Source organism: Dermacentor andersoni, chromosome 3 (assembly GCF_023375885.2).
Source record: "Dermacentor andersoni chromosome 3, qqDerAnde1_hic_scaffold, whole genome shotgun sequence".
Lineage (NCBI taxonomy): Eukaryota > Metazoa > Arthropoda > Arachnida > Ixodida > Ixodidae > Dermacentor > Dermacentor andersoni.
The window spans coordinates 27,299,369-27,323,175 of record NC_092816.1 but is presented as its reverse complement, the minus strand read 5'-3'; the positions used below and the strand labels follow the sequence as shown (position 1 = coordinate 27,323,175).

Genomic DNA, 23,807 nt, shown 5'->3' with positions numbered 1-23,807 from the left:
CAGCTCATCCGATTTTACGCAACCATCCAATCAGCATGCGCCTGATGGCCGAGGCGATAGCATCGCCGTAAGTGATCGTCCCAGAATACGTCGCGTGCCTCCCACCTACCCACCATGACCTTCGCGCGCTGTGCGACGTCACTGATCACAAAACTATTTCCGAATATATCTCTATTGTGTTGCCTCCTTCCTTATTGCAACTACGAACTACGACGCTCTCTTTTTGTGCCATTTTTGTGTCGCTGGTTCATCATCATCATCATCATCAGCCTGGTTACGCCCACTGCAGGGCAAAGGCCTCTCCCATACTCCTCCAACTGCCCCGGTCATGTACTAATTGTGGCCATGTTGACCCTCCAAACTTCCTGATCTCATCTGCCCACCTAACTTTCGGTTGCCCTCTGCTACGCTTCCCTTCCCTCGGAATCCAGTCCGTAACCCTTAATGACCATCGGTTATCTTCCCTCCTCATTACATGTCCTGCCCATGCCCATTTCTTTTTCTTGATTTCAACTAAGATGTCATTTACCCGCGTTTGTTCCCTCACCCAATCTGCTCTTTTCTTGTCCCTTAACGTTACACCTATCATTCTTCTTTCCATAGCTCGTTGCGTCGTCCTCAATTTAAGTTCAAGCGCTGGTTCAAGCCTTTCAATATTTACCAACCTGGCCAATACGCGACCCTCCCGCAACGTCAAATTCCCCCAGCGCTCTCACGCCTTGGCAGGCCGCACGAACACTGGGGTGCTCCCTGGCCCGGGCTCTTCGACCAGAGGCCGTCTCGCTGCCGTCTGGCGGCTCTCTGCGTGACGGATACCCCCAGCGTTGCTTGAGGAGCGCAGGCCCACCGAGCGGCAGGCGAGGCAGCAAGCCGGTCGCTCCTCCCTCGCGGCACGCCGGCGCTGCTGCGTTGGACTCGGCCCAACCCGTTTCCGGCGCGCGCGCTGCCGCCTCCAGCGCCGCCAGCCGCCCTGCGTCGCAAATAACTCAGTCACTGTGTCGACAGCGACTGCGAGCGGCCGTCGCGAGAGACCGCACGCTCTGCTGCCGCCGACTTGGCTCGCACCCTCGCACTGAGACGCCGCACAAACCGGACCTCGGAGCTGGACCATGCACCCGCAGCTCACCTGCTGAAGCACCTGTGCGCAGCAGCCCCGTCTCCGCACCTGCCGCAAACCCCCCTCTTCTGGGTCGTCGTGCAGCAGGGGTGAAAGCGTTCCCCTCACCGGCACCCCCTCCTCGGGCTACCCCCCCACAACCTTCCTTTCTTCGGCTCTTTTGAAAAGAGCGCCCCCCGCTACATCCGACCAGGGATTCGCCCCACCGCCGCCACAGGACCCCGCCGCCGGCTTTCGCCTTGTCCCACTCGACTTCGCGTTTGGTGCTAGATTTGCCGTTTTGTGTGTGAATGCCACCGAGCGGCCTACTGCTGCCGTTGCGTGAGTGTTGTTGTCGTTCCTGCTGTTGCCGCTGCCGCCGCCGTTTTGCACTTGTGTCGCGCTGTTCTTGAGGAGAGAAAGCAGCGAGAGAAAGTCCCAGCTCTGTGATGCATCGTCCCTTGCGCCGGGCAGCCGTGCCGGCGAACCACGGTTCGGCCTGAGCAGTACTACTCCCCGCGCCCGTGGCGAGCGCGCGTCGTCTGCTACGGTGTGGTGCTGGTGTGGCGTTCGAATCGCACGCCTTTTGGCTCTGTCTCGCGCGCAGCATCCGACGGAACCGGCTGAACCATGATCATCTCCAAGGATCTGTTCATTCTCGGCGACGAGTATCTGACCATGCCCAGGCAGGACAAGTATACCGTCTGCTCAAACAGGAGGTCAGTGGTCTCTCCGTCTTTTGTTTTTTTCTCTGTGTGTGTGCGTACTCTTGTTTCGTTTTTCAAACAAACGCTCTCACTGAGCCTAACGAGCACACCATATCTCGGCTGTATTTGATCGGAGTTTGACCTCTTTTTTTGTCCTGCAGGTTTCTGTGGGGGAATCTCGTGTCGCATAAAAACAGAGGTAACCTCTCGCGCACGTGGATGTCCGTTCTGTTTTGACGTTTCTCGACGTGCGCGCGCGCGCGCGATGGCTGTGCTTTGAAGGGGTAAAAAATGCTTTCTTTTATTCTCGCTGTTACCGAGTATTTCCGCTAACTGAACACCCTTCGAAACGGAAAGTTTCAATGCTCGTTCAGCGCTCGCTGTCATTCGTAAGACGTGCTATGCGAGAGCATTACGATTAACTTGCTTACGTCGGTGCAAGTTGCTCGCATACAATACGATTCCCGCGCTTGTCATTGGGGATAATCTTCTTTTTCTTTTGAAAGTTTCTCAACATGATTGCTTATGATTACCCCGACTACCACCTGAAGGAGGCCGTCTTGGAGGCCACGGAATGCGTGCGCTTTTCTAGAGAGAGTCAGCTGTGACTGTCCCTAGCACATAGCTCGATTTCAGCCGCGCGCACTGCACGATTTGGCGTCTTTTTGCTCTTACATCAGCAACCCATGCGAGCGACATGTACTGCGAGAAATAAAGAAAGAAAGAAAAAAAATTCCTTCGATAGTACACTGCCCTACGGCGGGAGGTTTCACTGCCCTCTCTCCTCCATATCTCTTCCTCCTTTCCCTTTCATCCCCTCCTCCGCCAACGCCGCACTGTCGGCTGTGTCGGCGCGCAGACTGAGTTGCACCATCCCCTCCCCTCTGCGTTCTTCATCTTTAGCTGCTCCTCCTCCAAAGCCCCTCTTTGTTGTTTATCTCGATTTGTCTCTTTTATTTTTGCTCTTGCGGGTGGGGGGTTTTCTAGCTTGGCGCTCCTCGGGCTGCAGTACACACACGACAGAGCTTGCGTTGCCGCTCGGCTGTTCGCGTCACGTTCATCCCCTCCCCAACCCTGCACCTCTTCCTCTTTTTCTCGGCTCCTCAGCGAGAGAGGCGCGCCCAGCCTTTCGAACTTGACTCCCCCGGTCGCAGATAACGCCTCGGGCGGCAGTACCTTACCGCGTGTGCACGCGTGGCAAGGATTTTTTTCCGTTCAAGGTGTCACGTTGGCTGCATCTCGGTTTCGTCGGTGATGTACCTACTCGTGGAAGCGCCGTAAGTACAGCCACACGCACAGTTCCTTTTTTTTTTCTCGTTTTGTTTTGTCCCCGTGCTTTTAGTTCTTCCGTTTGCCTCTTACGTGAGCTCGTTGACAACTTGCTCTCTGTTTTGCTTTCTTCGGACTTTTTTTTTTTTTTTGGAACTGGCTGCTAGGACATGTGAGGGAAATGTTCGCGTAATCTGCCGCAACTGTCTCGTTCAAGGCCGATCTCGGATACCGCGATGTTAAAAGGAGCAGTTAGCACTGCTGGTCGCCATCCTAAGAAATGATCCAGCCCAGTGTTACCTATCCTCGTTGACTTGACTAGGAGCCCCCCTTTAAGACGATATGTCCGAAGGCAAGTTATATGTCTTGCGGAGTTCTCGCCTTCGTATTTCTGACCGAGGGGCTTGCGCGTCTCAGTGGTGGGCGAGCCCCGATTTGGGGTGCCCGCACAATCGCAGCAACACGGTGCAGCAGCTGATGCCGCGTCGAAATTGCGCTTGGAAACAACTTGCAGCTGCCAGCCGCCGATATATGTTAATTCTTTCTTTATAACCTCACCAAATACAACGCGCGTTTGCGAGGCACAACAGCATGAACTTGACTAAAAGCGTCAGCACGCCTATCTAAATCGACATGAGCCAGTGTGCCTGCCGATCGTTGGCTACTATGCTAATTGAACGTTCTCGACTTTTTTTAGTACTGGTAGGTTTTTACCGCTGTATGGGAATGACGACAGGGGGGGGGGGGGGGGTAAAAAAATGAAACAACAAACAACCGCCGGTCTTGCGAGTTACGGAGTCCCTTGAAACGAACTAAGCGAAGAACTGCTATAAGAACACAAGGCTGCATGAGGAGCGAATGGCACGGGAAGGCGGGCGTACAGAGTACGTACAGAGGAACAACGAACGCTTGTGTTTGTCCTTGTCGTTCTTTTGTCCGCATCTATAGCGCCTGAGCGCTGAGCCGCGGATCGCTATACAACGAAATGACCTGTATAACGAAGGAATAATTTTGTCCCGGTTTTACTGTTCTACCTTTACAACGTAGTGACTCGTATAACGAATAATTTCGGACTTCCCGAGCGCTTCGTTATAACGACGTTCGACTGTAAGGAGCGTTCGCGCGTGGGTTCTTGTGGCTTGGGCTGGTCACGAGCATTGCCTGTCAAAACCACTCAGCAACGCGCAGACATGGATTTCTTTGCATCGCAGCGCATTGATGCAGTGCTCTTAAACAGAAGTGTCGCGGACTGTTGTACGCCTGCCTTTCCGCATCGTGAAATGCTATACAGTGTGTAGCAGTGACGGCGTTGCTCGTGCTCCGTCGAACATCCGCTCGTTACTGTGGCGTGTGCGCGGTTGGATAATCTTCGCCGCCGCCGCCCGCCCGCTTGCTTGTTTTATAGTTTCCGCCGCGGGTGCCAGACTGCCGGCTGGCTTGCACCTGCTGTGCACCGCCTGTCACGTGCGCGGGCTGACCGCGAAGCCGCCGCGCAAGTCGTCGTATGCGCGTCTTTCGAGGCCGGCCTCGGCGGCAGACTGGTGAGATAGGGCCTAATTGGACGCAAACCGAGCGTTTTTGTGCTGCGAAATGCAGCACGCTTTAATCGCCGCAGGCAAGCAGGCAGGCAGGCAGGCGGGATGAGCCTCACTTATTCTGCAGCTGCCGCCGCCGCTGAAGCAGTATGCGATGAATTCCCCGGGTATCGGCCTGCAAAAGAGGCCGCCCGTTTCTTTCTTTCTTTCCTTCTTTCTTTCTTTCTTTCTTTCGTTTTTACTTGTCCCATGCAGAAGGATATTTCTTCTGCACTCGTGAGTGATGATAGGGGAGTTGTGAGAAAGCACAGCTTAAGTGGGAAGGGGTTCATCGCGGATGGTTCCTAAATCGAGAGTGCGGCGTGTGTGCATATATATATATATATATATATATTTATATATATATATATATATATATATATATATATATATATATATATATATATATATATATATATTGCGTGCTTGTATCTGTCTCTCTGATGCGCGTGTTCTACGAGAGCTGGTTCCTTCTCCGGTTTGAATCTACATGCAAGGCAGGCAGGCGCTGGCCACTCGCTACCTGCCATACGCGAGGCGTGCCGGGGAAGAGAAATTTGGAGCGCACGGAGAATACACGCTCGTCAGTGCTCTTCCTTCGTCTCTTGATAAACTTCGTTTCTTGGAAACGCCTTCGTATTTGCTTTCCGTTTTCGGATCGCCTCGTATTTGTGATTCAACGAGATGCTTCGCACTCCGGGAACGTGGTCACCTGAGCGGCCAGTAGTTGGGGTCGCCCCCCCCCGCATCTCATTAAAAGGCGCGTTACGTGTCGTCCGTTCGAAAAATAGAAGGACCTAGCGTATACCGCGCTGCCGATCGACCGGTACCACCATCTGTGCCGGCCAGCTTTTTTGAGCGCGCTAAGCCGTGTCGCACATGCATCTGGCGCGGCTTAGCACCTGCAAAGCTGGCAGAGGGTGCAGACGATGTCGATAACAATTGAGGGGCAGCGCCGTGTTAGAACAATGTGGAGCACACCGCGGCTGAGGGCGGACTCCGCGTGAGGCTGGCATGTTCGAGTTTGCGAATAATGCATTGTACGAGTAAACTTTAAAAAAAAAATCAGGTTCAAAACAATCTCGTTTTGGGCCTATTGGCTCTCGTATGAGGGTCTCTCATGGGAACGTTTGCGTCTGACTGGCATTTTACCTTCCTTTCTGTTTCTGCGCCCCCAGTTGTCACAGGACCTCGTCGTCTCGCTCCTTTCTTACAGGCTGTCGCTGATTGGGAAAAAGGGATGGGGGGTGTTGCGCCAGTATCTACGTTTTACTTTTCTTAAAACTTCTTGTGCGCAAACAAACAGGGACGTCCTTGTGTTGCCCCTATTCTTTGTCCCTGTTTGTTTGCGCACAAAAAGTTTTAAGATGAATCTGTTCCAACTAGGCCGACTCGCTGTTATGTTTTACTTTTCTTTCGCGGATGCACAGTGCGCCTGCGCAGAGCCCATTGCGCTATGGGCACGTGTTCGGAACGAACCCGTCAGCAGAGTGCGAACATATTCGATCTGGTGGAGAACGAAACACACGTGGTTAAATTGACATTACGCAGTATCCTTCTTTATTTTTATTTTTTTAGGGGTTGGGGGAAGGGGCATTCTTTTGCATCACGTCCTTTGCTGTCACCCAGGCAGAGTTGACAGCGCCTCCCTGGACGCCATCAGCGAGGAAGAAAGATGTCCGAGTCGGTAGCACTGTCTTGATGATGATTCTGGAAACGTAGCGCTTGTTTGTATGTCTTCTTCATATTTCTACTCGTATCGATTGTTTCTTTGCGTTCTTCTCCCTCTTTTGCGTTAGGCACCACTTCGCATGTCGTACCGGCAAGGTTGTCGCTCGTTCTCGCAGCGTTCGCGTGAAAACACGTGGCATCGTTTTCCACCAGGGTACAACTGTTCAACGACGACGAGCGTTCATGGAAAAGATAGAAGAAAAGGTGGCTGGGATTCACGTGGCTGTAGGCACCGAACATCAAAAATAATTGACGTTATTCATCTATACCCTTTCTGCTGCTCTGCTCTGCTCTTCCGTATTCTAGCAGCGTGAGACACGTGACAACAAAGTAGACGACGCGACACAGACCCCCTAGCCCCGAATCACACGTTGCTGCGTAAACACGTAAACCGCGGGGCTCGCCCCGAGCGTCCGTCTGTCTGCCTACCGCACACATGTACATCCTCGGCGGCGAACAAATCAAGCGGTCGCCGACGTTACCTGCTGCCACCGATCGCAAGAGCTTCGACATCTTTTCGCCAGATGTGACGCGTCGCGGGCCGCCTCTTGATGTTGGGAATGCGCTTCTGTCAGCTGGGACTGGTTTGCTACGCCTTCGACCCGTCTACCCCGACCGACTGCCTGGGAGCCCATCTGCGGTTTCTACAGTTTTTTCAGGGAACTGCTTTATCGGTTCCTTCCGAACGAACGTTGACAATTGTGGTTCCGCGGTTTCTCCACGTTGGGCGGCAATTTGTCGCTTCTCACCGTGGCGCCATGTGACTGAGGGGTCGTTAGGGAGACGCGCTCTTACAGGCATCTGGGGAGAGCGCGGCCGAGAGTATATAGTCGATGTGAGGAGGTCGGCGAGCTACGGTATCTGGCAGACGCGTTTTTCGCTCTGTTCTTCGCGAGTGCCCGCAGTTGTTCGGAGGTGTATAGGCGCGTCTTGCTATAGCCACCGACTCATGGCGACCGAGCTTCTCACCTTGTCTTCGACTTCCTTGCCGGATCTGCTGCGTCGAGCCCATGGTTTGGACCACTCTGAGTAAGCTCCGCGAATATTGTTCAAATGATTTATTTCCTTTACGTACTGCTCCTATAGAAAGTGACAGTACGCGTGAGCGAATAGCGCATCGGTTGCTCGTCTTGGAAGCGCTGACGTGCTTCCAAGACGGGCGACAGATGCTGCATGTTCGCGGACGAATTGCTTCGGCGTTATTAGCCGGCTGAGCTAGCAGAGTTGCTGTGGAAATATGGGCGGCTTCTCTTAATCCTTTTCTTCTCACATCCATTGTATAGATCAACAGATGTGACGGGGCGACCTTACGAAGCGTAGATGCGCTGCGTGAATATTTCAACAGTCGTACTTATGAAACGTCTTTGAACACCTGGAGTTTCTTTAACGCGCACCTACATCAACGCACAAGATCGCTTTTGCATTCCGTTTTCTACCCGAATGCGCCCGGCCGGGTATCGCACCTGCGACCCTGCGTTCCCGCAGACTGCATGGCGCTGACTGACAGTATGCGCTGGCTGACTAAACCAGTCGGCGTTGTTAGCCACGCAGCGCTTCGTCTCAAGCGCATGAATCGTCGTTCATTATTCGTCTCATCGCGATCGCTCGCTCTTGCGACGCCTTAATACATATAGTTCGACCGTAAAGCCCAAATGCAGGTCCCGACCTTCGACCTTTCGGCCCGCGCGCGCGACTCGCCTACCGTGCCTAAGCGTATATCTTTCGACTCTGCCGGACCTTATCGGTTCAGTGCACCGAGCAAGAAGGCAAGAGGAGAGCGCGCCTCCGAGGAGGAGTCGCTCTCGCCTCGCCAGAAAACGCGGCTCACCGCTTCGATAAGCCGCCGCTCTCCGCGGAGCTTCGGAACGCTCGTTTCGCCGCAGCGATGGATTGACCGGCCCGACCGGGCCCGGCGACCGCGCGAAAGATCCCGGCGGCGGACTGCTGCATGTATAAAGAGCGTGGTTAGGGCTGTGCCCTTCGGTTTACGCCGACGTTGATGGACACGCCCTCTTCTCCCTTTCTGAATCGCTATTTAAACCGAAAACTTTCGTTTCTTTCCTCTTTCGCCAACCTTGCGGGCGGCCGCTGTCTTGACGAGTGGACAACCGGGGCCACTGGCTGTGTGCAACGGGGCACGTGCCCCTTTCTTGGCCAGTGCCCCCCCCCCGGGGACGGTACGTGCCGCTGTGACACAAGAGGTGTCTAGAAGCCTTAAATCTACTTAGATGTGTGTCGTACTTGTCTGCGCATACACCTTCTTTCCACCGACAAGCGTCACACGCCGATCGCCTTTGTCACACACAGTCAACAGCTGTGGTCGCGGTCACGGGATATACTGCATGTTAAAGTCGGCTAACACAAACTAGCTTCGTGTCACTTAGGTTCCAAGATTACGTTCCACTTGCCTGCTCTTTTTTTATTTTCCTTTTCTTTTTGCTTGAATGGAATTTTATGGGCTCCGTCGCCGCATCTTCGTGACGTCACACTCTGTGGCTTGTCTAAATTTGGCGTCTAATCGACCTCTCTCAGAGGACTGGCCGGGTGACGAGTCTAATCGGAACGTGTATGGTTGCTAACGCGATCACCGGCCGCGCCTGCACGCTTTTCGCAGCCTCCAGACAGCTGCCTCCTTGACCTTCACTCTGGGAAGATGAAAAAAAAAAAAAAAGAAAGAAAAGCGCGCCTCGTTTTATGGCGAACTCCACAAGTGCGTTCTCGATAACTTCGCGCGCCACACTTCTTCCACCGGACAACTCCATTTATATTCCACGCGGGACCGCGCGTAACTTTTGGGTCACGCAGCCTTTTTATACCACCATTTTCTCTCTAGTTCTTTCTTCTTTCTGCTACCCTTCGGCAGCTTATCGCGTTATTGAAGAAGACCAGCGGCACAGGATTGGCAGGGGGTGGAAGAGGAGGGGGGCGTTCTCATTCTCGCCACTTCTTGAGCCGTCACTTCCAAGCGTCGCTGCGGCGGAGGCGGTGTTCGAGCTGGCGTCTTTCGCTATCGCGAAAAAGGAATCATTGACAGTGTATATACATTCTCCAGGCGGTTTTTTTTTTTTTTTCGGGTGTCCATATATTGTTTTTAAAGGCGCTGTGGGCTTCACTTTAGGAACACATCGTTAACAAGGACACGAAGACGTGGAGGAGGTACGTGACTGTAGCACCTCGTTGCTGCTATGCATCGCGTGCAGCCCGCTCTTGCGGTCTGTCGGAGAGTGCGCAGTTGTAGAAACCGAGCCCCCGGGTTTCAAGGGCGCGTTCGCTGGCTGATGCTGGTGGCATTGCGGCAGTAGCCGCGGCAGTTGGGGACGCGACGCCGAGGACGCTAGCTCGGCCGTCGCTGCGTGCAGCCGCAAATTGTCTTCGTGCGACGCGAAATGCGTGCCCCGAGGAGCCTACTCGGGGCTGAACACGCTGCGGTATAAACGCTGTTGCGGCTGCCGTGAAACGGTGCATAGCATCGGCTGCTTTACTTTTGTGAAAGCATTGGCTTATATTCGACACACACACACACACGCATGCATACATACATACATACATACATACATACATACATACATACATACATACATACATACATACATACATACATACATACACACATACATACATACATACATACATACATACATACATACATACATACATACATACATACATACATACATAGACAAAGAGGGAAGTATACATAAGCAAGGAAAGAGGTAAGGGAAGCAGGAGAGACGTAATCAGGACTGATCCCGATTTACTATCGTACACTGGGGCAAGACAAACTGGAATGTTCATCACTTCTTCAGAAGCGGTCACGCAGTCCGGTTGAGTTGAAAAACAGCAACCGCGTTTTCGTTGCTTTTCCTGCTCGGAAGTGCGCGGGGTCATTTGTCTCCAGAGGTTGCGTCTCATTGAACGGTCTTCCACCGATGGGTCTTACACCTATATGACTGAGGCTTGTGCGTAGGGCTGATTGTTGGTATTGAAATTACGGGGAGTCACACAGTTAGCGTTCCGCGGTTTCCTTATATACCGAAGTCCACCTCGGCAAAGCGTCGCATATCGGGAGCTGTCAGCCTGTAGCGGCCTCCGCGGAGCCATCTTTCTTCCTTTTTTTTCCTGAAGCCACTGACATAGGCGCAGCAGCGTGTCTTCTTCCTTACCTTAAAAACGAAGAGCGAAAGAAGCAAAAAAAAAAAGTAAATCGAAGGAAATAAACCCCAAAAGACGGAGCAATATACGGTGCGTGCCTGTGCCTGCAGGGTGCAACCACTGCACATAGCCATTTGTAAAAACCCGCATCCTCCAGCTTCACGTCACACCGCGTGCGCGCGAGTCGGTGAGGACTTGTGGGCACGTTGCACGTTCGTCAACTCTCTCCACTCGCGAGCTTTCTCCGACGGTTGCGGCAAAAAGCAGCAACGGAGACGGCAGCCCAGCTGCCCGACTGGTTTCCGCGCTCGCAGGCCCTCGAGTCAGGCGCGATCGCGACTCTGCGGTGAGCGGTCGAATGGCAACGCTTGCTCGTCTGAGTCGAAGCTTTCGTCGCGACACCGTGTGTATTATACGTAGCTGAAATTTGGCGACGCTCGCTCGTATTCGCAGATTCAAGAGGAATTAATTCCGGTAGTCTCGCGTGCTAGAACCGTGATCCCATTATGAGGATCATCGTATAGCCCGCGCGACTCCGGATTAATTTTGACCACCTGGGGTTCTAACGCGCATCTGAACCTAATTAACATGCGCGAGCGCTGTTGCATTCTGCCCCAATGGGGATGCTGACGCCGCGGCTGGGAGCGAACCCGCGAGTCAGTGGCGGCGGCGTAGCCGAACGAACGAGCACAGCGAAAGATGAAAGCGAACGCGGAGCGAAGCGGGGGATGAAAGACGCGAGAAGGAAAGCGGAGAGGAGGGTGCAGCTGTGCCGTGAGGCGGGAAGCGGAGGAGGGTTCACTGTAGCGAAGGTATTAAAAGCGTAGTGTGGCGACGATTGCTACGAGATGGCGCCAGTGTCGTCGTCTGGGAGGTCTGTCGGCGGCGGTGGCGGCGGCTGCTGCTGTGAATCCCGCCCACGCGTCACCAATGCACTGGCTCTCGCGATCTCCAGATTAGCGAGGCAGTCGCGCCGCACTTCGTCCATTTGCAACGTGCCGCATGAGGCAGACTGTCCGCGCCAGCAATATTTCGCGAAATGAAAACACGTTAGAGCTGCGCTCAAATTTCGCATTAGTGAGTATCGTAATCGTCGGTGAATTTGTCTTCAACTTTTTGTGCACTGAATACAAGTACGGGGCTGCGAAAGAAAGGAAGATGGCCTCGGACAGCTTTACGCTGGCTACGTAGACCAAGGAAGGATTGCCTAAAAGTATTATACCAGACGTTTCTGCATACTTCAGCTAACATCCCTGTCGCGCTTTGTCCTCGGCTCTGACTGGAGCTCGTCGATAAGTATTTCTTTTTTATTATACTCATGTCACCCGCCGTGGTGGTTTAGTGGCCGCGTTGTTCTGTCGCTATCGAGCGTAAGGTCGCTGGTTCCGTTCGCTGATGTAGCAGCTGCATTAACATGGGGGCGCAATTCCAAAGTGCCCCTGTACTTGGGTATACGTGCGCGTTTTAACCTTGAGGAAAGAGACGTTGTTGGAACTAATCTGGAGTCCTGCACTATACGAAGTCTCTCATAACTCCAGTACTTCTGCGGTACATTAACCCCGCGAATGAATGAATGAATGAATGAATGAATGAATGAATGAATTTACCTCTCTGTATGTCTATCTGTCTGTCTACAGTCTGTCTCAAGCTTTTGTACTGTCCAGTCTGTATTAAATATTCTTTAGATTACCTTGACAGTCTACTGCATTATGTGATAGCGTACATGATGAATGAAAGAACGAAGGAATGAATAAACGAGACACTTGGCTCTTTTCCATACACTGCGCTTTTCCAGCACACGTCAGCGTGCAGTGCTTCGAATTCGTGCGATGAGGCTGCCCCTCGTGACGCAATCTCCAATAAGCGGGCGCTGCTTGCACATGCGCGACTGGTCCGAAGATCTGTGGCCCTCGCCGTTGCGTAACTGTGCAGTTCTTCGCCACCACCAGCGCACGCAACCGCGTTCTTAGAAGGGGGTGCGTGGAGGGGGAAAAAAAAAAAAAAACGGAGCGGGTTGGGGGAAAAACAGCTGGTGGAGCTATATAGCGTCGGGGATGACGGCGTCGACGTCAGCGGAGCGCCCGACGTCCGCGCCGTCAGTGTACACTGCAAGCATCTCTCTCTCTCTCTCCGCTGTGCCGACGCGGCGCTGTCACTGGGGTATTTATCTGGCGCCGCTGACACGCGCACCCTTGGAGTGCGGTAATGTGTGCAGCCAGTGCTGTCGAATGGCGCGCGCACTTCCCTGGTTGCGTTTGTGCCGCTGACACGGGAGTAATAGGAGATTGCTGGGAGAAACCATCCTCCGGTGGAATAAAACACGATGTCAATCAATCAATCAATCAATCAATCAATCAATCAATCAATCAATCAATCAATCATAGTGCGTGCTGGCGCCTCGCAGCCCCGTGCATTAGCCTATGGGAATAGTCGCAATCACCGCTGATTTGACTCCGCTCTGTGGCCAGCTACGGCTGTGTCGCCTGGAGTGAAAAATTTTCATTTTTGTTTTAATTCACTCGCTACCACATATTGCTGTTTCGGGAATGGACGTGACGCGAATATTCATGTCTCCGAGCGCGCGCCTTCTTTAAATAGATAGCGAGCGAGCATCGAAGAGAGCCAGAGAGAGAGAGAGAGAGAAGGAAAGAAAATATAAAGACCGCAAGGTTGCAAGCCACTCCGCTCTACTGATATATATATATATATATATATATATATATATATATATATATATATATATATTCTTCGTTTCAGCGCTCCCTTATTTCTCCTCGTGCGACCGCGACCGGGCTTGCACATCACATAATTTCCCTTGGACGCACGAAAACCCGGTCGGCCATGAAGGGCGCGCCAGCACTGCTGCCTTCACCGCGCGCTCACTGTTTTTCGGGCCGTCTCTGGAAGCAGTCTCGCGCTAAAATATATGCGCGTATTCGAGTAGCCCCTTGCGACGTCTGATCCAATCTCTTGTCGACGTGTCGTCCCGCTGAGCGTCGGTTTTTCTTTCCTCCGAGCTAAGACATCGCGTTCTGCTTGTTCTTGCTTCTGTTTTCAGTCACTATAATGTTCGGTGTGCGTCAGCTCTTCGCTTTCGTGTTTGTCCAAGCTTTATTTCGCGCACTGAATTTGTCGTCCGAGAGCGGTGGTGACATGTTCATCGTTCTCCTCGCCAAGTCCGCTTCTCCCTTCCTTTTAATTTTTTTTTTTTTTTTACAGCTTGGGAAAGGTCGCTGGCTGGCGATAGGTAACGAATGGCCACTCTCTAATCATCTCATCGCCTGTTCATCGATCTCATTCATCTAACTCATCTGAGATGAGAAGGGACGATACAGGGATTGAGACAGTAGAATAATTGCGAGCGGCCCTGCCCGTCATGGCTGTATTAGCAATCAGGGATGGCAAGCATACGCAATCAGGGATGGCAAGTGAAGGGCAAGCATACGCCCATCCAATATGCACAAAGCGTGCACCTAAAACCGTGTAGAAGCTATGGAGCCGGTGTCAGCCTCTCGCTGCTGTAGTTCGCGAGGCCATATTGCGCATATGAAACCCGACTGTAGAGTGGCGAAAGAAATGGTCACTGTGGCGTTGGCCGTAGCGATATTAATTAAAGATAGCGTCGGGAAGCCGCTGGCGGACGGTTTTTGTATACGTCAACGATAAACTTGACGAGTTAGCCCGTGGTTTCAGCAGCGCAGAATACGAATTGACGCAAATCTGTACAACAGAACCGAAGATAATCATGTCGTTTGCTTGTCTTGTCGTTTAGCGCTCATATATATATATATATATATATATTCGACGCACCCAGTGACGCGCTCCACTTATCATATTCGATTCATGGGCGCCGCCATCTTGAGCTGTTACACAAACAATATCCAAGTTTTATGAGAAGTGAAGTCATGTAACATGGTCGCGAAGCACAGAACACACTTATAAGACTATTTTAATGCTTGCGAATCGACTGTATAGCTACATACATTTCGTCGTTAAAGATAGAAAACAGCAGCGCTTACAGCTCAAGATGGCGGCACCTAAACGCTTGCGTAAAATAGTCTTACGTATCTTCTCCCACGTTTCTGCGCACGGTCGCCTTGTAATCGCTGCAGATCTGAAACCGTTCCACTCGTGTATCGGTTGCCAACTGCGCGGAATGGAATAATTCCAGCCACCATTCCACCGCGGCATTCGCATGCGGGAAACCGACAAAACGGCGTATATGTATACTCCTGAAAACCCCTTGTACATCACATTGCACATTGCGTTCGGTGCTGCGCAAAATTAACTTCGACACGAGTAAGCAAAATACTCATCTGGAATCTGCACGAAAGTGGTCTAATCAGATTTCTACGAAATTGACGCCGATTTGACGTAGATCGTTGTGTCGGCACAAACGTTGAGAAGCAGCCTGTAAAGTGAACATTTATAATTTGCGGTCAAGTTACACAAAAGTTAGGAGACTGCCAACCCACCAGACGATACATCATCATATCTGTGTTTGGGAAAATAAATCTGATTCGAACCATAACAAACACGAAGGGGTTCTTTGCCCATGTACACTGAGATGCTAATGTCAGCATTTAACAACGCGGCACTTAAGCAGTTGGGTTTTTCACGTTCGTAACGTACCAGTGGGTAATGAGAACCGACTCGAAAAGCGTTGATGTCTCTTCAGCTGCCTTGGGGTCCGTAGAACATATAGCGCTGTACGACGCTAATACGCTCCATGACAGGTAGCTACCGGTATAGTGAAAGCACCGGCCACTTAATCACAGGTTGAGTCCTAAAGGAGGCGCCTTAGTTAGCTGATGTCATGTCCTGTTATAGCTTCTGCTTTCGATTGACGGTTTTAATGAGAGGCACAGCGCCAACAAGATTAAAGCAATCGGCGCAGTAGCATGTAACATCCGGAATTTACATTATTGCGTTACTCTCCGATGAGACATCGTTTGCAGCGCAAGGAGGGTTGAGTCACGTGCTCCGGCCAAAGGCAACTTAATGAACCACGCCCCGTCGTCCTACCAGAATACTCAGCCTGCCGCAAATCAAGGTTCTCTGTAGAAAGTGCTTCAAGAAATCAGTTGTTATTCCTCTATAGACCCCACCGGTCTTGTGCACTGTATTAGATCGGCTCCCCATTCGTGGTCAACCGAACGCGCATGCACATTCGGTGGATTGTTTATTTCGAAACGCACTTTCCTTTATCATATCGCGTGCGTGTGCATATATATATATATATCTGACAGTTTTGCGTAACTCGCAACGATTCATACGAAAACTACGTGGGAGATGGGCGATGTGCGATTTTTCTTCTTTATCTTTGCAACTTCTTTCTTTCCTTTTATTGCACGCACACAGCCCGCAGGCGCCACCGTGAGAAAGTACAGCGTTTTCACGAGCGCCGCGCAGCCGTCCTTGTCGAGGGAGGCTATGACATAACCGCGACGTTATAACTTGTAGCTTCCTTTGGTAACGCAGGCGCAATCTCTTTTCATTGCGAAACGACGCGCTTCGACGAAAGGTCGGTTACGCAAGGCGCGTTCTCGGGCTCCGCAGCTGGTTTTCGCGAGTAGGCGGGGGGCGGAGTTCTGCATACCGCTAGCGGCGCAATGTTCCGGTTAATAACTTTTAACGCTGTTAACGCAATATATCACATTAAGCTATATATATATATATATGTATATATATATATATATATATATATATATATATATATATATATATATATATATATATATATATATATATATATATATATATATATACGCACACACACACACACGCCTATTACATGTGTAGCGTTCCGCATACGCCACCGTGGTATGTTGCTTCTTCTCAAGCTGTAACTTGGTTTCTCTCTTGGAAAGCTGGCCTTGTCGATGCAATGTCCAAGATGTAATGCTTGTATAACACGTCCTTGCGCTTTACTGCATTATAATCTATCTATCTATCTATCTGTCTATCTATCTATCTATCTATCTATCTATCTATCTCTCTCTCTCTCTCTCTCTCTCTCTCTCTCTCTCTCTCTCTCTCTCTCTCTCTCTCTCTCTCTCTCTCTCTCTCTCTCTCTCTCTCATCTCATCTCACGTTCGTATACTGCGCTTCGCGCGTGCGTGAGGCTTCGGTTCCAATGGTAGTCTGCAACGGCTAAAATACGCATGCTTGTCTTGTTGGTCCGATGTTTGATCGTCAGACAACGCATCTTACCATTTTTCATAGGTGCCCAATTAGGGAGCGACAAGCGCCCTTCTGCTCACCTGAACCACCACCACACGACGCCCGCTACATGAACAGATTGTAGAGGTCCGTGTGAACTAGGTAGACAGAAAGATTCCGCGCGGTGTTACGATTGGCGTGAAGCACCCAATTCAAATAGGATTATTGAGAAACGAGGCCTAATCGGAAAAGTGCAGGGTAGATCCCAAATTCCTATAGTAGGTGTCTCAGGCGGCATTCGGTCTGGCTAACGCCCCGCAGTGGTTATACGGGCCCCTCTGTGTGTGTGCGGGACAGGGAGGGGTGGGGGGGGGGGGGGGGTCGCCTTGCGCGAGCTGTGCTAGTCAAAGGGAGGCCCTCCCTCGAACCAAACGGGACCCACGAGTTACGACCAGCTGAGGCAAGCGCGTGCAACATCGCCTAGGAGAGATAGAGCAGCCTCCAATCACCGACCGGACTCTACACACCGTCTGACGTTAACGTGAGCAAAACCACACCTGCGATTTTAGCGGGTCTATTTAAGCGGCCCCGCAAGTGTCATTATGTATTCTCTCCTTTCTTTCCTACTTCGTTACTATGGAATAAACAGTGCACGTTTCGCACTAGAAATCGTCTCGCCCCTGCCTTGCGATGGTCTTCCGGACGCCTGCGGCCCCACGTTACCCAGCTATAGTAACGTCGGTCGGGGTTCAAATAACCGGAGTCGCAACAATTGGTGACAGCGATGGGATACGATGGGATACGAGTCCCAGCGTCGGCTACCTGGTTTACGTAATGACGTGTACCTGCCCCCTAATTTACGTAATAGAGGAAGGTGCTGAAAGCTGAGAGACCGGTAGCGGCTAACGGAAGCCGTATGGAAGGCAGCAGCCTGTCTTTGAAGCTTGAGCTAGAAACATGCAGGACGCGCAGGCCACGGTGGAAAAAAGATGGCGATTCCTGTTTAGATTATCACTTTTGCACGTCATGTGTGACAATTAAGCGCTGCGTCTGTTAAGCAGTATTAGTAAACTGCCCTTCTAAAATACCGAAAGCATTACTCTTACCGTGAGCGGAGTCTAAGCCAGAAAATGCTCAAAAACTAAAAACGAGTTGCGATGCCATCCATGCTAAGGTTCCCGTACCAGCTTCACGTCACGGCACAGGTTTTCGACGGCATCCCCTCCCGTCTACTTGATTGTTTATAGATAACGAAATGTTACGCTGCCCTCTCATCGCATCGTTGTGGCGCACGTTCTGCGTGGTTCCACCCGTCATACGCCTCGTAACTGTGAACACTGCTCAGAAAATGACTGTGAATGCAGCGGTGCGCGTAAGTCATTCGCCGTAATAACGTCTCTGGTTATCCCAAGGCGCCTCGCTATTGACCACGACTACGGAATGACGTGGCTTTATTCTATGGTTATTTCAGTCATCAGCCCTCGATACCCGTGCACGCTACTGTACTGGCGCAGCGTGGTTGCAAGCGCGGTAAACCCTGCAGAAAGTGCGCCCTTGCGTCAGTGCGCGAACAGATATCGGCACCGCCGTTCACCTCTCGGCAACCACTGTGCTCTCAGGTGCTCTCCCGGACGTTCAGACGCGCCCTTATGAATGAATGAATGCACGCGTCGTGTCGGAACGAATCACGTAACGGGAAACGAAAGTGACGAATGAAAAGAAACAAAGAGGAATTGGCTAAAGGAAGAGAAAAGAACGAGAAGACCATGGGGAAAGCCCATACAGACAGCGCGGCGGCAGACGCAGACAGTTGAGCCGTCGGTTCTTGCGCAACATGATGCGCGTAGGCAGTAGCAGCAGCCCCACTGACACGTCACACTACGGCTAAATGCATGCAGTGATGTGAAAGATATACTGCTGACGCAGGTCACCCACGGTGCGACTCGGCGCATTCAAGCCCGTTGAGCATAGCGCGTGTCATGCATTGGGAGCTAGGAATATTAAATTTTTGCGTTAATTTGGCGTGACATTAACTCCGGACACTATAGTCCTAATACGTGAAGAACTTATTGTATCTAGAGATGCACATCCGGGAGCTCGAAAGGCAGTTCACAACGAAACGTGCGCAGTGATACACCGCACTACTTGCGCGGTTTCCCTTGCTTTCTGCCCGCACTGTAACACGATCGCGGATGCGTGCACCCTAAAATGGCGCCGTCTTGTCAAACTTTCACGACATGGCGCAGTCAGAGCTGACAAAGTGGCGCAACAACGTTGCCAACACGGGGAAATTTGACAGTGTCTAGATAACGGGCTTCGCTCGGCGCGGACCGAACTTGTTAAGACCAGTAGGGTTTCTTGCTGTCTTCCGAACAAGCAAGAGGCCGAGCCGCCCGCGACCGTGAACGTCATAACCTCTCAGTCGTCGCTCCAGTAATGAGTGATGGCTCAAGCACGCATAACGAGTAATGTGTGCATCGTGCAGTTAGCGTATAGATATAGTCCGCACGAGCTACATTAGATCGTACCTACTAATACACTGCACGTATTCTTTCGTGCAACGTCTAACGTACACTGTTGATGATCTCGCTGTCTCCTCTCAGTTAGTTTATTTGATCGATTACAAACATTAACCTCACTCTAGAAGCGTGAAAATACTGGAGTAGCCTGCTGCCGTCGGAAGGATGTGTAACGCTTCGAATTCTCGAACACGGTGTCATTTCGCTAGCTTCTACTATACTGCCCGGTATAGTCGATCCGGGGCGTCGCCGGCAAGAACAGTCGAGTATTGTGGCGGGCTGGGGAGAGGCCTGAGGGAGGGAAGGGATTGATGCCTTGGCCTGCCGCTCTTGGAAGAAAGCACCTGCGGCGTCCGTTCCTATATAGATACTATATAGGCTCTCCCCCGCGGCAAACGCTCTGAGAGGAGCTCGCCCGTCTCCGGGATCTCGTCTCGAATGAGGATGTGTAGCAGAAAGAGGTGAGACGACCGACGGGCTTCTCAGGAAGCCCCGCTCGGTTACAAGGTCACTTGCGAGAGAAGCGAGGCGTGAGAAAAGAGAGACGCGACATGCAGAAGAAAGTAGGTGGAAAGAAAAGCGATGACGGCGGGAACTCAATAACGTTCGCCCGCTTTTCTTTTACTTTCTTTTTTTTCTTCTTTTATTGCGTGGTCGCGTTGTTCGGAGTTGCGTATGTGGTTATATCAAACCGTCTTGTATCGTGCGATATCGAGTGGTGGGGCGTAGCGACAGTGGTGGCAAAAGCGTTTACGCTTTATTGAAAGCGGAGGGATGTTCTCTCTGCACTACAGTAAATGTTCTTTCTCTCTCTCTCTCTGCGCTGTAAGTGCGCTGCGCCGTGCTACGTCAGTCAATGCCGGCACTATCTCTAGGGGAAACAATAGCAGGAGTTGGCTCTTATACGTGGCGACGGCTATACTAGTGGTCATGTAACAAATACGAGGTATCAGGCAATACCAGTAAGAGTGACGTAACGCACGAATTCCGGGAATACACGCGCGGAGTTCGCGAACGACACGGCGGGCAGGGTGGGAATTCGTCGGCGCTTCGACTTCGGCTAACTGACTCAAAAGACAAGATTTAACGTGGATGAATCCCGATTGCAGAATACCATATTTAGCTTAAGGGACACCTCATATCTCGAGCTTAGGATTGGTAGATTCCTCGTTTCAGTGGTGCTGCCTGTTCCGTGCGTCTGTATGTTAGTCAAACTGTTTGTGGGTCGCGCGTGATTGAGGATTACCGCATCGAGAGGTGGATGTGAGTCCTGGAAAGCTGGGTTGTCATGAAAAAGCTTGTTTGTTTTGAAGCTGCCGGTAGGGCTTTCTCTGCATGCATTCGTAGCTGGGTCATGCGAGCTGCACAGTGTCGTTGGTGCCGCAGCAAAGTTGGGGCTCATGCACGCTGCTTTGTCCTTCCTTGAGTTTCACATACCCTGAGACGTCAGCCTCTTCCTTTGAGACCCATCCACACCGGCGGCTGAGGGCGGTTTCGCGATCAGTCGCAAATGGTCGCAAATCGTCGCTTTTCTCGAAAAGCGACCATTTTGTGCCGGCCACTCGCTGCTCGATTTTCTTTTTTTTTTTTTTCAGTCACGGGACCGCAGTCGCAAAAAATTACGAACCCATGAGATGCGCAGTAACAGGAAGTCTGCACACGCTGATGCTTATTTTACGCGGCGATGCAATTGTGAGCAGACGGCGACTGGCCGGTCGCACTTGCCGGTGCGAGCGTCGGTCGCCATTAGTCGCTTTTTGGTCGCCATTCGCAAATGGTCGCGCGATCTCCTCAAATCACCGGTGTGAATGAGCCTTTAGTCGTGGAGTAAGTGCTAGCAGCGAGCACGAAGGGGCGTTAATGAACCACTATCTCCGTGTCAAATTATTTCCGCAGGGCACGCATCAGCGGTTGCGTGCCATAATTCACGCGCCAAATTAACACGTCCTTTGTCGTCCCCACACGCGCCACCAGAGCAGCGTCCTGTCGCTAGCCCGCGAACATTCTTTAGAAAAAACGCCGCGCCGCCATCACTGGAGAGGAGGAGGGAAGGGAAGACCCGCGGCGCGCAGTTGTCGCGCGACACCACCGCGAGTGAATCAGGGATCAACGCTCCGACTAATATGCGACGGCGGCGGCAGCAGCGCGGAGTACTATCCCCTTCCCACTCGCGTCGTTTGCGTCCCGTGAATCGCTTCTCGGGACTTGGGTCGGTCGTCTCGCCGCCGGAGGAGAGAGAGATATAGTAGTAGAGGAAGAGAGATGCTCGCCTTCCCTTTTGCTTTCCTCCTACCCCCCACCTTCTTCTCTAGCCGTCGTCCGCTCTTCATCCTGCGAAATGAGAAGGAACAGACGACGGGCCTGCTGGCTACTTCGGCTGGCTGCAGACGTCGACGGTGCGCACGAGCGCAAGAGCGTCATCCGCTCTGCGCCGCTCATAGAGCTGAGCGCTTGCTGGAAACATTGCTGGCTTGGAAGTTACGAGGGTGTAGTATGAAGAGCAGCCCCCTTGAAATGAAGGTAACAGGCTGCGTCAAGGCGTAAATCGCAGTGTCCTTACTGTACTTTACTCTTAAGATGGCGGAAGTTTAACAGACGACGACCTGCTGCTGCTCTAACAGACGTCGACGGTGTGCGCGAGCGGAAGAATGTCGTCTGCTGCCCGCTTTTAGTAGCTGAGCACTGGCTTTTCTGAAAACGTCGCTGGCTTAGAAGTTACGAGGGTGTATTATGAAGAAGCAGCACCATGGAATGGATGTTATAGATAGCACGAATACGTAAAGCAGCGTGTTCTCACACGTTTGTTTTCTTCTTCGCAATACAGCGGTAGTTTGAGGAGTTGCGTCGTCTGCTCGTTCACGGCAGAAGTACTCAAGGGACCACTCGCACTCCAATTCAGGATAATGTAATGCTTCGGGGCAAGTTACAAGTAACGTCAGATAAATCATGAGCGCGATCCTGTAAATTGCATCTCGAGTCCACCCTGCGGCTCATCGTACGGGCCACGAGTTCATTCATTTTCCTTAGTTTCCTTCGCGGCCATTCTCAGAAAGACTTGCGCGGTAGTTTGTATTCGATGGTACAAAACACTTTCTTAAGCGAAAGGGACAGCGTGTAAAATAGAAACGCTGCGCGTGATTCGTCTACAGAGATGAATACCCAGTGCAAGTAATATTAAGGAGAGGCATGTTGTTCTCCAATGAGTACAAGTGATGTGGACTGAGGTCACACTATTGCGCTCGTTGAGTACTGTCCGTCCTAGGCTCCTAGGGATCCTAGGGTCCTAGGATCCTAGGGATCGATGAACGAGTGACAATGCGAATATGTATAACGAAATTCCCGAAGTGCATACTATTCACCTATCTCGCACGAGAAATGCGCCTGAGTTCCGGTTCCACTTTCAAAGAAGACGAATTGTGTTTTTACGTATAGCTTTTTTGGTCAAGTGATGTGGGGATAATCGATGTAATTTAGAGCCGTGGAGTTCTCGCTGCTTGGATGTATATTGTTACCGTGCACCATCGAATGCTTTGTTCGCACGTCCAACGTGACCGTGACCTATACTTGACAAATTTATATTGCAGACAGTCGTATAACACGGCAACCTGACAGCCAGCAATGCCGTCGCCGGATACCCGCTCGAAAACATTTCTGCCAGTGCACTAGATATAGAGCGGCGTAGAGCAACAGGTCATCGACGGCTTTTTGTCACTAAAAGACGGGAGGGCGATTAAAATGCCGTTAATGGAGGAGGAACACGCGCAGCCCTCGAATACGCGTGAAGAAAACATAACTGTTCACACTCGACGAGCTGTTTCTCTTTCTCTCCCCCCCCCCTCTCATATACCAGACTGTTGCGGGTAAAGCAATGCCCGTTCTGCTGTTCAGCTTCGCTGCGTCGTCGTTCACCGCGTGACTTGATTTGCCGAACCAGGGCTGTAGCATAAACTATGAACGCGGTTTTATATTTGTCACCGAGCCATCATTCTTGCTTATCTCAGGTGCTCGGTATAGAGGTGAGCGTGTGGATGGGGGAGGGACGATTTTTATAGCTGTCACGTCACCTGCTTTCTCGCTATTAAATTTAATGTCCGCTCAGCTGAAACAGTGTAACAGCTAGCGGACTCAAGTGAAAACAACTGGTCGGACAGAGCGCTAAACCGGGGGCACTGAACAGCTGTCAATGGTGAATCCGTATAAAGCTCTACATCCTTTCTGCCCGTCGCTCGCTTCATTAGGACAAACACTTACGAGGAGGATGGTACGTGTATGCATTAGTCAGAGAGACAGCTGGTGCCCATCCAGACTAACGAATGAAGCTACAGAGTTAATCCTCTCTCTTTGGCCGAAGTCGTATTGCTGAAAGGAAGAAACGGCTGGATAAGTTGGGTTATATGGAACAGCCACTTTCGCCCGCGGTGTATAGCGCAGAAAGGTCTTGATGAATCAATTGCTGGCTACTTACGCGTATACTGATGAATCTGTCTGCGGCTCTTGACGCATAATTCGCTCCTGCATCCGGAATTGTGAAACGGCTAAAGAATCTGCGCAGCCTGAGTGACTCCTGGCGAGTAAGATGTATTTGTGACGCAATACT

The 23,807-nt window shown here is 51.6% G+C and overlaps 1 protein-coding gene across 1 annotated transcript in view; it reads left to right on the top strand.

Annotated features, from left to right (window-relative positions):
- The first annotated feature begins 1,016 nt into the window (after window positions 1-1,016).
- LOC126518541 (uncharacterized) overlaps window positions 1,017-23,807 on the top strand; it is a 208,812-nt gene continuing 186,021 nt past the window's right edge. The window contains exon 1 of the mRNA XM_050168325.3: window positions 1,017-1,815. Within this exon, the coding sequence (XP_050024282.1) occupies window positions 1,727-1,815 (89 nt within the window). The 5' untranslated portion in view covers window positions 1,017-1,726. The remainder of the gene's footprint in view (window positions 1,816-23,807) is intronic.